Source organism: Cyprinus carpio, chromosome B24 (genome assembly GCF_018340385.1).
Source record: "Cyprinus carpio isolate SPL01 chromosome B24, ASM1834038v1, whole genome shotgun sequence".
Lineage (NCBI taxonomy): Eukaryota > Metazoa > Chordata > Actinopteri > Cypriniformes > Cyprinidae > Cyprinus > Cyprinus carpio.
The window spans coordinates 1692646-1707363 of record NC_056620.1 but is presented as its reverse complement, the minus strand read 5'-3'; the positions used below and the strand labels follow the sequence as shown (position 1 = coordinate 1707363).

Sequence of the window (14718 nt, the reverse complement as noted above, 5' to 3'; positions counted from 1 at the left end):
AGGGTAAAAGAGAGAAATTCATGAGAAGCACATAAAAGACTCAACAATCACTTTTGATTTTGAGTTAAGTGTTAGCCCGAATTGCTAAGTTAATTAAGTGATTTTTTTAATAAGCACAAAAAATACTTTTCTACAATATATTGGTATATTGAAAACATCTATGGTTACTCTGGTATACTTTTGTAAGGATATTGAATAAAATAGTATTGATACTTTTCTATCCTGAATTGAATGTACAGTTATATAGGCAATTAACTCTCTAATCAGATTTTTTCAATTATTTTTCAAAATGCATTCTGAGATTGGATACTTTACAAAGAATAAATGCTGCCTTACAATTTGAACAAAAATAAGCATCTTAGACGGAATCAAAAATTTGTGCTCTCTAGGAAGGCAGATCACTAGGTTTTCAGAATTGCGCTTATGGCTCAGTGTGAATAAACAAATAAAACCACTGTCTATCTAACGCGCATGTTTTCTCCATCTGCTACACGTGTTTAGTCCTGGATGTTTGGGCTGTGTTGTTTGTGTATGTGCATATCTGACCTGCTTGAACCTTTCACTGTAACACGAGCTCACCCTGTTTCAATATAATTTCCTTCCATTTAAAACTGTGTTTGTTTGGAGTCTGTGACCTGTTGTAAATAAATTAGCATGTCTCCCACCTCAGTCGCAACATTTCCCCATCCTTCACTGTCTCAGAGTCGTAAATTCTGTGCCGAAGCGTCTGGAAAAAGACCCTTGGGGGTCAAAGCATGATCTTTGCTTGTCTCGGACACACGGCCAGCATGCCTCGAAACTAGTTCCCCATAACGTCACAAAACAATCAGCAATGCCCTTATCCTGGGTGGCATGGCATGAGGAGTGATATACAACCTGCTCTCCTTCCATCTAAAAACACAGACATGCTAGAGGCGTCTCTGACTTCCCATTCCTCCAGATGCTGACGCTGGGGAAATGGCCTTCCCGCGTGCCATTTAACTGATAAGGCACTTCTTTTATGAACCTCAAGACTTCTCTCACTGCTGGACTTAAGAGCTTAAACTGAATGTTTTATGAATAAAGGTTTGTGTCTTAATGTGGTACACTTCCCACAGTGCTTCCATTAAACTGTGGGAAAGAAAAGTGCGTATGTTTTATTCTGGTGCTAAGAGATGGAAACCTATGGTGCTTTGCCTCTGAGTGGCCCGTTCCCGAGAGGAAGGCCTTAGTTTGGGTCGTGATCTGATGTATTCTTTATTTAGATCGTGAAATGACATTTTAACGGCTCCCCCGCCCCTATTTTTCTCTCTCAGACTTTGACTGCACCGAGCCTTTGGGTATGGAAACTGGGGAAATCCATTCCGACCAAATCATGGCCTCATCCCAGTACAACCCCAGCTGGTCTCCGGAACGATCTAGACTCAACAACCCTGAGAACGGTTGGACCCCTGCGGAGGACTCAACTAAAGAATGGATCCAGGTACTGTACGATTCACACACGTATACGAAAGATAGCAGTCTATTATGAATGAGTAATGGAGGAGGGATTTGTCCTTGGCACAGAATAAAAACTTCTGTGAAATTTTTGAAGAATAGAGAAGTTGAGTCTACAGATGAAAGTTTGAAACTCCCTCACACTTTTATGATTTTTGAGTTAGAAGCTTTCTCTAGCTGAATTCACATTCAACTCGATCAGGCAGCCTTGCCGATGCTTTTGCCGCTGGCTCTCTTTTGAAGACCAGCAGCAACATCTGTTGAATTTTGCCCTTTGGTTGAAAGCCATGGAATGTTAAAACCCAAATGTACTGGTTCACTCTGGCCCCAGTGAGTCTTCCTGGCCAACAGATGCTTGTAACCTTAATAAAGACTGTCTATGAGATGCATCTGGGTGTATCTAACATGATCTTAATGTCCGAGAGACAATAAGAAACCTGAAACTTATTCTAAGGAATGTGGCCACACACAAGAACAGTGACATAGACAAAACATTATTTGCACGTCTATTTCAGTCGCATGCATCTGTGAAAACTTTTGGCAAGGAGTCATTGTGTTGGTTACACAAACATTGCAGCAACTCTGCATGCCTTTTCTTGCACTTAGGGGCTTTTCTGTGACCCAAACCCCAAGGGTACCCTTAAAACCCAGACTCGTTTTATAATCTTTGCCTGACTGGAAAGTTTGGGCCAAAGAGACTCCTCAGGAGGCTAATAACAGACATGACCCACGGCCAAGTATTTGCTAGGGGAGGCCTGTTAAGCAGATTTTCCTTATTGCTATCAAAATATTGTCTGTGTTCTAAACCAGAAACTAATTGAATTAGAGGACGGTGCCTCAACTTAGCAGAGAAGAGGAACCACAATGTTTAATTCTTTGTTTCGATGTAAAAGCGAGACGTACAGATTTCCTGAGGAACTGGAGACAAGTTCCTCCCCAGTGGCTACAAATTCTGACCCACGTTTTAGGAAGAAATTTCACACGTAGAGCCCTGAGGATGCAATGTGAAGTCTGATCTAGTTGAGGATTTTAACTGCTGCCGATTTCTCGAGTGCTTTTGATCATAGTAATTCAAAGTTCTTCTTTGTTTAGATGGACTCATTATGCTTATAGATTACCAGTCTCTGTCAATATGGTATTGATTGGGACTGTTGTACAGAGCACAGTGAACTATCCTAACACTCTGCCAGGATGTTCTTTGAGAAGCAGTCGATAATTAGCTTCTACTCGTTTTACAGGCCATCACTTTAAGTGAAGGATTCTCATGTTCGTAAGATGACAGTACATTTATAAATTTTTGGTGTGCGGTTTTGACATGCTTTTTAGTTTTATCTTGTATCCAACCAATGGGAAGTCATCAGAAAAGAAACATTCCGCTTATGTGGCTTAAATGAGTCTAAAAGATCAGAGAACATTTCTCTTCTAGCACCCAAACCAATCGGTTCCACATCATTTCACAGTTGCCACTTCATATTTTATTTAGGATAATTAAGTAGACTTTGCAACTGTTCACCCTCTTGGCTTTGCTGAACTTGTTTAGTCATTTCAGATATTAATGAAACCCTAAATGACTCGCCTCCCACTGTGCAGTATTGAGCTGAAGAGAGTACAATTTTGCAGCCGCCTGGAATTCTCTAAAGGGTATTGATTAGAGGAAGGGTACTCTTTTTGGTGGGAGAAATTTCAGCAAATCAAACGTATTCTGTTTCAGCCCCCATGTACCGTGCCCCTGTAAATCCCTTTCCGCCAATCAGATGTCAAAGTTGAACCCCGCACATCTGTTTCCAAGGGAACAAAGGCGGAACCCTGCCGAGGATGAATGTTTTATAATTTGGAGACGTCCTGCGCTCGTTCTCTCTCTCGTGCCCAGCACTTGTGGAGGAGTTTAATTATAACAAGCGTTATTAAAAGAGTGGAATTCTTCATTTTGCTTCCATTAAGCAACATGACCCACCACAACAGTGTTTCTCCATCTAATGGCACAGTCCACTTGGCACGCACAACTCGCTCGCTCCTGTATCCTCCAACGCATATTATCAGTTCATTATTTATTACATTTACACTCTCGAATGTAATTTACAGCCGGCATTTATATTATTCATAGAGGCTGGTTCTTCCTTGTTAAAAATCCCCATTTCTTGCAGGTTTTTTTTCTACCCAGAAGGTGTCAAAAAGACAGCGTTTGTCATGCATCTTAATGCGGCTTCAAATTAGATACAGGGTCTAATGCTCCCAGCTTGCCACTCCTGATAATTAGTTCGAGGGTCAGGAGATCTTGAGCTAAGCCAGTGAGTTACAGAGCCTTGTCCGTTTACAAGGGTTTGTGCCATGCTGAAAACCAAATGTCCTTTAAGGTCTTTATCAGACGTACTGTATGATGAATGAACAAAGGGCCCAAGTCTTGCAGAACAGGGGAATCTGGCTCTGAAAACTTCCAGTGTACTGTGTTTATGGATACGGCCTGGTTTCAATCGGAAGACTGTGTAAAAGCGTGACAATCCGAGATACCTACATCTGTACAACACATTTCAACTCTCTCTCAAGGAAAGACTTCCGATTTATAGAAGACCGTAACTGAAAACAAAAGACGCTGTGAAGGGTCTTATGGATGGCAGATTTTCAGTCCCGTGGAGAGCTTGGCATAACAAAGAACAGATCCTGTTTTGGTAGACATCAATGCAGTATGTGGCGTATTGCAAGTGATGCAATAAATGCACGCTCATCCACTCCAGGAGCATCAAAGCACTTTTATGAATTATGCATTTTGATCTTTGAAAAAGTCAACTGTCAATAGTTGAAAGCCCCTGTCTAGCTCCTAATGGTTGAATAGAAGTTGCTCATTATAGATCATGTTCTGTTTCATTAATCTCAGCCTCGCAATCATTCTCGTCCTCAGGTCTACCGAAACGCATCATCCGCTTGCATTTATGCAGCGGTGCTTGGAATACGCAGCGGTTCATTTATAAACCCGTTGCATACGTCTGTCCTGCTGTTCAGCTAAATGCTTTGATCAGGGCTTGATTCACAGGGACGCGAAAGGCTTTTCTCTTTCGCATCACTGGAGAGGATGTTTACCTTCATTTTGTTCATTAAAGCATCTCTGACAAGAGGTCAGAGTGTTCAAAACAATAAGGATGATGTTTTCAAGTCTGGAACTGTAGAGTGCCAACCAGGTTTTGTGTCGGCCAGTTCAACGGGAAGCTGTCAGCTTGATTGATGGAGGTGAGGAGGGAATGTGCCAGGGTCGTAGATGGAAACAATGATTGAGACACCACCCCACCCTCTTATTCTTATCCCCTGTGCCACTGCGTTAAGTCTCTGACCCATTTTGCTACAAAAACAGGTTGGAATTCCAGGGCCATCAAGCAGGCACTAATTACAGACTTCCTCTGAGAGGAAAAAAGTTCCTCTCAGACTCTTGTATATTCATCAAGGAAGGCTGAATGTAACTGAGGATAGAGCCAGAATGAGGGAGAGTTAGGGGCAAAATGTCACTCCAGAAACAACGCACTTGGTCATATCCTGTTTGCCTTTGGATGTCATCTACATATGCTTTCCATTAGCGATGGTCATCTAGACGCAGCTATGTCCGCTCTCCATTGTTTTGCTTAGATTTTTTTCTCTCTTCAATTAAAGGATTAGCTGCTGCTATTTTGAGACGGGTGCTGTTCTCCTGCCAGCTGATGAGTAATTAGACAGTGGGACTGTAATTAACATGAGAGTCTCTACTGACAAAGCCTGCAGAGCTGGTGTCAAGCTAGGCCACCCTGCTAGCATCACACCTGCGCTAGGTGCATTCTTATGATTTAGAGTTTAAACCATCTTCAGTGCCTACATGTAATTAGCTTGAAACATTTAAAATCATAATTTTCTTGCAATTAAATATGGATCCAGGTGTATGTTGGATAAATTAAGCTCTTCTGCTAATGTGAAAGAGGTCCAAATGCTAGCAATATAGAATTTATGCTGAATTCATGTCAGAAGAAATCCATTTCTAAGACGGACAGGATGTTCTTTTGTCATCGCTGAGCTTATTGTTGTCTTATTGTGTTTAATATCAACAAAACATTACATGAATATCATGATAACAGACCTGTAGCTTACTGGAAATATAGTTGTATGACCATTCTTCCCTCATGTAAATTAACTATGGTTTTATTATAAATAACATTGTAGTTTAACCATGGTAACTGCAACATAACAATTTTTATTTTTTATTTATATATTTATTTTGCACTACCCATAGTTTAACCATAGTATTTGTAGTAGAACTGTGGTTATACAAATGGTAATCAATCTGACAAAAAAAAAAAAAAAACATAACTAGACTTTTACTATAATAAATCCATGGTTAATTTTCTCCAAAATTCAGCCATACAGTATAGCAAATTAAACAACTTCCAAAACACATTTTAAACATAATGTGATATGTTTCCAAGTGAAACTGTATATTCAATGAGAAAAAAAGTGATTGTTAAAAGTGAGCATTATATCACAGGTGGTTGAAAAAAAGAAGTTTTTTGTTTGTTTTTTGATATGTGAGTTGTTAGGTAAGGATTCATCTCCTCGACTATGATACAAATTATATTTTTTTCTCTCTTTCTCTCTCTCTGTCTGTGTGTGTGTGTGTGTGTGTGTGTGTGTGTGTGTGTATTTTAAATATTCATCCCACTTTCAAACCATCAACCTATTAGATTAAGTTAAGGGAAGAGAAGCACATGATCACCATTCAGGCACATGCATAATTTTAAAAATTATAAAAAAAAAAAAAAAATGTTCTAAAAATAACTCCAGATAATTCCACTAGGTAAATTGGGTGATGAATGTGAGGTCTTCGAGGAGCCTATAGATCTCTCAGCTGGCAGTAATATAATTTTCATGAAAATGTGAATTAATTATACCTGTGGTTAATGGAATTTTAGAGGAGCTTTCGGAGCATCCAGGTGTCGTGGGATGGGATGGTGGGAGGAAGCTGTGGTTTGATGGATGAAGTAGAACTTTGCCCTGCGAAACCTGCCGTCCCACATTTGTGTTTGCTTTGACTGGGCCATCGCGCATCTGTCTGCTCAACGTCTAGTTCCTCCTGGCTAACCTGCACCAGATGGCGTTTGAGCCTAAGATACACAAGAGCAGTTGTGGTTTTAATGATTGACCAATTTGTGGATTTTTGTTGTACGCTAATATGCAAGACAAGGGTGAAAGAAACAAGAAAATAGACAGAATAGAGAAACATATTAATTCACGATGCTTTATTTGTGCAGACCAGAAAACGAAGAACCGCAAATGACAAATTGTTTTAAGAAAAACATTGAAAAAATCCTGTGTAATCAGCTTCCTACAAGCACAAAAAGCAAAATAAACACTGTTGAAACAGCCAACAAACACCATAACAAGCCCATGCTAGGATGAACACAACTTGTCACAGCTTTAGGAAACAGGCAGACATGTTTGACGCTTGTTTAATTCAACGCAATTAGCACGAGAAGCTTCAGTGAGTTTTACACTAGGTTTAGGCAGATTAGATTTCTGCCACTTATATCCATGCAGGCCAAGGGCAAGGCAAGAACTGTCCCTTCCAACACACACACACACACACACACACACACACGGGCTCTGGTGTAATAAAACGCACACTCTTTGTAAATTTAATTAGCTCTGAAAAATTAAGCTGAGGTCCATACTTCACAGATGGATTCTGGGCAAAATGAACAAGTTTTAACATACCAGACTTTCCCATGACAGAATTATGAAAACGTAGATACATTTGGGTTCTTGCCAGCAAGATAAATTCATGTTTTATTCACATTTTAGATAATAGGATGTGATATATTATTTTATTAGTCTATTGAGTGGGATTTATTCAGACACTTAAACAACATACAACATCCAATAAAAAAAAAAAGAGTAGAAATAGAGAAGAATTCAAAATAACAAGCAGAGAATATAATTTGCAGAGTCAGCTGTCTTGAGGACACATTTTCCTCTGGAGTCGTATGGATTCCAGTTTGAACATTTTCTCACAGTGGTTGCAGCAGACTTTAAATTGGCTTGACTGTTATAAAACTGCACAGTCACACTAGTGACTAATATAATAATTTGGCAACTTCAGAAGTCCTCAAATGTCAATTCAAATGTCTGTGTGGTTTCAACTGTAAAAATATCTACTTACCAAAAATTATATAATTCATCATTGTTTTTGCTTCTGTGGTCATGATATTTCAGATGAAATGCCCACAGTCAAGTCTGCCCATCTCCTTATAAGGAAGTGTGATACACTTTTGGAATGGCTTGTTTTCTGGAAGCCAGAAAGTGGAGTTTCTCAGCCAGGGAGTTCCCATGAGGAACTGGGGCTTTCCCTGAATCTCCTGTTTGTACTGTTTGCTTTTAAAGGTGAAGTGTGTGATTAGATTTTTTCTTGATGTTAAAATATTCTTTCCTATCCTAGTTTAATAAGCAGAGAGTAAGCCATCCGTAGGTTCATTTCAGTGGAAGTATACTGTACACTTTGTGATTCTGTGTTGCATTCAAAACATTGCTTTGTTTGTTGAAGAATCTTAACCAGCCTGACATAGCAACAGCTTAACCAATGGCGTGAGTTTAAAGCAGAATTAACCTATTTGTCGACCAATGGCAGACAGGGAGAGCATTTAGGAAACCTGTTTGAAAACAATCACAATTTTTGTAGAAATCCATATTTGACTGGTTGTTATACATAAAAATATAAAATAATACATATATGATATATACACAGTATATTAAATAATCATTTGCATATTTGGGAAACCAGTGCTTATATTTTTTCAATATACTGTGATATATGCATGAACCATGCTGATACATATGAAAAATATATAGCAATGATAAAAACTGCACTACATTTTTACATTTAACATCTGTGTATTATGAAGTGCATTATTTAATATAAAATGTCATAGCAATATATTAGTAAATATATAAGTAAAGTGCCAATTCCTTATGCATCATTCAATATGTATGGAAGCCCATTTGTGCCACATAAGAAAAAAATGGCTAAAAAAGTCAAAAGTATGACATACTTCATAAAAGATAAAAAGTCAAAATTATGTTAAAATCATAACTATGAGATAAAGAGTCTTAACGTTTTGAGATATAAAATGCTTAACGTGCAACTCAACATGTTGTGTTCATATTCTGGGCTATATTCTGCTTGTCTGTTAGTAATATATGCTTTATCAATAAGGTGTGTATTGAACTTGGTCCCCAAACTGCCAAATTAACTCGTTTCAGAATGTCCCATTTATCATTATAGACCACGGTCCTGTGACCAATGTGTTTATAAAATCATTAAGTCAATTTCGAATTGTAAAGTCATAATTTCGACTTTTTATCTCATAATTATGACTTAAGTATAATTCATAAGTCATAATTTTGACTTTTTAAGGCATTTTTTTTTCTTATGTGGCGGAAATGGGCTTCCATAAATATGTTGTAAAATATTAGCAAAATATGTTATTCTGTATATTTTAAATATGCATTGAGTAATTTAGTATATTGATTATTAGCATATAAGGAAATATATTTTATTTGGGAAAACTGTAAGGCTTATATACAGTATATATAGGATTACTGTAGTAAAATGTACTGTATTTGAATTGCTCGCTTTTTTCTTCAGTTTTTTATTGCTCTAGTTTCTTTTCCACTTTTTTCCCTCTCTTTGTCTTTCTGAAGCAGAAATTGGTTAATTAATCACACGGCGCTCATTAGTTCTGATCTGTGATCAGCTGGTGTGAGGGACACTGATCCAGACTGTCTCTTCTCCAGCCAAGCTTTCTGATCTCAAATGGCTGGCTGTTCCACAGCTCTCTTATCTTCCTGCAATGCCTGATCGGATCAGCACTCATTCAGCAGACTTCAGAAACAAAGACCGTATATTTTTAATATCATTTAACGGAGTCAGTATGTACAAATGCTAAAGAATAGGGAACAGACAGAGTTTGCAATTAGACCTTTCTTCACTAATTGAGTATGAGACTAGCAAAACCATTATGTCAGTTCATGTTGAGTACAAAATTAATATGATATATAATGAAAAAATAGTATTGGTGATTAGTTTATCTACAACAGATCCACTACATGGATGTTTTCCTGCATTTTTAGCTAGTTTTAGCTCTGATGGATATGTGCTGACGTTGTCTTAGCACTGCTGTAAATTTTGGTTCACCAGTGACAATTTTTGAAAATGTTGTATGGGATGACATCAGTTTCAGATTATGGCAGGTTTTTAACCTGTCCGAGCACTAAAGCATTTCCCCAAAAACCTCTGCTTGGCACTTTTCACTGTCCATTTGCTCAGTATATCCTGTGGAAGCAAATGGCTAAATCCTGCTCAAAGATCTCCATTTTTTTTCTTTTGCATAACAAAAATGAGACCCCCCCCCACCCTGACCCCACATCCTATCCTGTGTATTACAACTCTGATAATCCTAGATTTGACCAAATCACCCACATCTCTGTCCAGAGTGTTTTCTCTTCCAGTAACCCCTGACCACACTCTCCTGACTCGCCTCTCAGACGCACTCACCGCACGCTCACGAGAATGACATCACAACTCATGACTTCTTTATGAAGCATTCATTTTCCAGTACGGCACACGTCTGAAATACACGTTTCCTTTCAAATGATTTTTTCCCCCAGACACAGGCTCTATGAAGTTAAATATCCTTCCTCATCCAATAAGCTCTTGTCTCCCGTTCAGGAAATTAAATCGTCACATTGAATATGCTTTATTAAATTGGGATTCATTAAAATTAATCTTTCATTCTTATATTCACCTGGGGTCTTATGAGCTCAATATGTGACACCCGATAAGCCACTTTTAAAGTGATACTCCCTCTGTTCGGAGTAATATAGTAGTAATATTGTTCTCTCTCTCCTCAGGTTGATCTTGGATTCCTGCGCTTTGTCTCGGCGATCGGCACACAGGGAGCCATCTCTCAAGAGACCAGCAAGAGGTACTATGTGAAGTCCTACAAGGTGGATGTAAGCTCAAACGGAGAAGACTGGATAACTATTAAGGATGGCCCAAAACAGAAGGTGACTTATTTGCTTCCTTTCATGGTCCTCCTTAAAGGTGCAATGAATCCTTTTTCTGATTTAACCCAGTGCTTTTCAACCTTTTTGACTTAAAGATCCAACATTGTCCACATCAATATTCAAAGCCCCGTGACTTCTGTCCATGATTTACTGGATTGGATATGTAGAGATGTTTTAACTGTATATTTTTTAAATTTAAAATGTCAAGAATTTATCGATTTACATGACTTTTCCAGGTCTACAAATTACAGTTTTAATATATCCAGGTTTTCCAAGACAGTGGGAACCATGATTCAGTCAATCAAACAATAAATAAACTTGTTGAGGGGGCCGATTAAGATCATTTTAAGTCATCTTGAAACTCGTTGCAAATCACTGATTAAACCAATGTTAGCATGTCGGGTCTCAGAAAAAAAAAAAGTCATATGGAAGAACTTAACAAACAAATAACAAAAATACAACGTGCACATGTATGCTTTCTAAACTCTCCAAAATGCCTTGAACTATAGATATCCAATGTAAACACGTTTTTTGTTTAAACTAAGCAACAAGTCGGAAGGATTTTCTGTGGTTGATAAAGCTTAACTTGATTTAAACCTGGCACATTCCATTAACAGTTAAATGTTACATGTTCATATAACAGTGAAATAGTGTAAGAAAGTCCTGGTAGAAGATCAAGTTTGGTTCTGCACAGCTCACTTTCCGCTAAACGATAAAGAAGCTTTTATTTTCTCAGCCTAACATGGAAGTAATCCATAACTACTGTAGGTACATTTCCAGAACTCCTTGGCAGGAAGCCCTGTAAACATCTTCCTGTATTGTAGCGCTGTCACCGTGTGCCTCTGTTACACCAATCCATGCTTCAGATCCAGACGGGAATCCAACGCTCATGTGTTCTGCAGGGCTTGTGTTTCTCTGACTCCATTATGTGCCCAGTGTGGAATGTTAATCCGCCCTCTTAAAAGACTGAATTTGCAAGCTCTGTAAAAACCCCAACTCCAAAGCCACCACAGTAGTCTGACTGATTTTCTTTTTTCACTTTAAGGAATGATGTCAACATTTGTGGTAGGGCTTTTTTCCTTGAAAGGAAGAACAAAAGAGTTAATAAACAGAGAATGGCAAATGGAGAGAGTGAGAGAAGGAGAAGGTTTACCAGGTTTAGTGTTTGAACAGCTGGTTGGACGCACTTAAGCACATGAAGTATTGAATGAGGACCGAGGAGACGCTGATCGATTAGCCATCGGGTGAAATGTGTCCCTTAGCACAGAAAAGTTAACTGCAGGAAGACATGCCTATTACATTTGACACATGGGCTCTGTCTTAAAGGGGTCATATGATGCGATTTCAATTTTTCCTTTGTCTTTGGAGTGTTACAAGCTCTTGGTGCATGAAGAAGATCTGTAAAGTTGCAAAGACTAAAGTCTCAAACCCAAAGAGATATTCTTTATAAAAGTTAGGAGTCAACCACGCCTACATAAAACACCTCGTTCTAACACACCCCCACACATCTACATTACGATGTGTGAAGATTTGCATAACTCCGCCCAAATGTTTACGCAAAGAAAGAAGGCGTAACTTTGTGTTACAGATCATATTTTATGCCAAAACAGAAAAATAAAAAACTAAATTTAACAGTTTTTCCCCCACAACTGAAATGATAACAGGAATTTCATAATTTCATAAAAGAAAAGAAAAAAAACTTGATATATTTGAATATAATTACTTTATTACTTTTTTAATTAGTTAAAATAGTCGCAGTGCAAATCTGAAACACATTTTTTTGCAAAATGCAATTTCATTTAAATTTTCACATGATTTTTGTCATAAATGTGAACTGGGAATTGTGAGATTTACCTGATCCAAAGATTTTGTCTCTGTAGGCAGCTTTATAGATTTTGAGATACTTCCAGTGTATGAAGTTTATGATTTAGTTTTACTCAATTCATATTTAAATATGCTTGGCAGACTCTAACAATATAAGTTTTGAAATAGACCTGAAAATAACATCAAAAAAATAACACTCAAGCTCATCAATCCAATTACACGCTAACACATCTTCATGCCTGTGTGTGCGCGCGTACACATCTTCATGCCTGGAAGTAACAGTGAGCTTAAATATACCCAAAGGCCCAATTTCTGTGTCGACCCTCAACTAAAGTACACTGTTCTCTTTTTAGAGCTTGCATTTTTAAGGTGCGGTGCCTTGTTTCTGTCTGCCTGGCTCTAAAGTGCTTTTGTGAGGTGAGGGCCCATTTACAGACTGCTGAAACAGCAGTTTGGCTGCGGGGTTGTTGCACAAAGAAAAGCCTTTTACTACTTAGAGCAGTAGTGCAGAGCATTGGCGTGACATTTAAAGATAGTGGATGGCTCATCATGTGTCTCCCACTCAGACACACACGTTTTGACAAGTAGTGACCAGGGACACGATTAGCAGCATGGATTCTGGGATAGACGGATGGCTGTATGCCCTAACTGGGGCTTAGCAACACTTGGCCATCCTGTACGGCTTACAGTTTGACCTTGTCTAGTTTGCAGTTGTGTTGACCGTATTGATATTAAAGCAATATGCTAAGAGAGAGGCTGTGCATTGCAGGGATTTTAGCATTCTTAGAGGGTTAGCCCCCTTAAACCAGGGTAAAATCAGTACTGTAGCAAGTGGTCTAGATTGACCTGTTGCTTGCTGGCAACAGCAAAATGATTCATTACAAAAGTGTTCCACAAAAAGCTCACACTAAAAACAGGGAAAAAATCAGGGATTTTTTTTTTTTTTTTTACAATAAATACAGAATATGCATGTATGTAACAAGGAACATGAAATAAACATTAATCAAATTTCCAGAAATCAGACTGTGGGTTTGGGCATCCTGTAGTAATGCCTAATTGTTTCTTTGAAGTAATGTCTATAAGGACACTGAATAAAAGACAACAATGCTCAAACAACTGTAAAATAATTGTAAAGTCTTATGAAGAATTGCGTATTGAAAATGATAAATGTTTCTGATCACTAAGGACACAATCTTACATAACTTATGGGCTTTTTACCCAACAGGTCAGAAGTCAATAGTATTCAAATTTGCATAATTATTTAATGAATCAGGTGATAAAACAGCAAGTGCAATTCATTCTTAACTCTCCTCCTAATTCAGAAAAAAAATAAAAAATTCAGAAACTGAGGAAGTAAAAGACCTTTCAAGATGTACTTAAAAACCTGTTGACCTTTATATAGTGACCTGTGAAACAAGATACTATGAACAAAAAGGTTGCCTTTGCTTTAATTTGTCTTTCTTGTAACAATTGCATCTTCCTTCGACACATTTCCAGATCCTCCCTTCAGAGAGAACATGTGCTAGCTGTCAGCAAGAATCAGTGCATATGGATATAACACAGAATCTGATTCATTGCTATGTCTGTTGCAGCAACAACAGAAACCATTGTGTAACTGAAGCGTCAAAAAACATTCAGCACTAGTTGTAACCCAGACTCTGACATCACAAAGTGGCCTTTGTATTGCTACCCAGTTGGCTTCAGAGATAATCTAACTCAGGCTCTATTTAGGTTGTCACATTTGAAGCCACTGATCTAAACACATTCCTGTCATTTCTCTCTGTTTCTGGGACACAGTGTTAGGTGAGTCCCAGGCCTCAAAGGTCTGTCCTTGCTGACTCGCCTAAACAAACCATGTTAATAATTAATGTGTTTGTTCTTCGTTTGTCAGATTTTCCAAGGGAACACCAACCCTACTGATGTAGCGAGAGCCATGTTCCCCAAGCCCACGTTGACGCGATACCTCCGGATCCGACCCTACTCCTGGGAGGCCGGCATCGCCCTGCGCTTCGAGGTGTATGGATGCAAAATCTCAGGTTGGTTCCAACACAATCTGTCAACGGCACAACTGGCATACATCAAAAATGTTTAGAAGCAGAGTGTTAATTCAGATTCAGAAGCAGTGTTTTGTCAACACACCACTCCATCATGATCTTTCAATTAAATGGTTTACATTTTGCTTGCTTTGGAGGCAGGCGTATGGAGGAGTGTTTATTCATGCCTCTGAAAGCCATGTGCGAACCATACATGTGCAATATTGGAGGAGCTATTGCGTTATAGACAAGTGTTAACATCAACGGAAAGGACTGTGTATTCATGTTTCCCCATGTTAGGATGTACTTCATT

The 14718-nt window shown here is 38.5% G+C and overlaps 1 protein-coding gene across 3 annotated transcripts in view; it reads left to right on the top strand.

Annotated features, from left to right (window-relative positions):
• LOC109072467 (neuropilin-1a) overlaps nucleotides 1–14718 on the top strand; it is a 71392-nt gene that overhangs the window by 32948 nt on the left and 23726 nt on the right. For all 3 annotated transcript variants that reach the window (XM_042752082.1, XM_042752081.1, XM_042752080.1), the window contains exons 6-8: nucleotides 1296–1462; nucleotides 10393–10548; nucleotides 14264–14408. In XM_042752082.1, the coding sequence (XP_042608016.1) occupies nucleotides 1296–1462; nucleotides 10393–10548; nucleotides 14264–14408 (468 nt within the window). The remainder of the gene's footprint in view (nucleotides 1–1295; nucleotides 1463–10392; nucleotides 10549–14263; nucleotides 14409–14718) is intronic.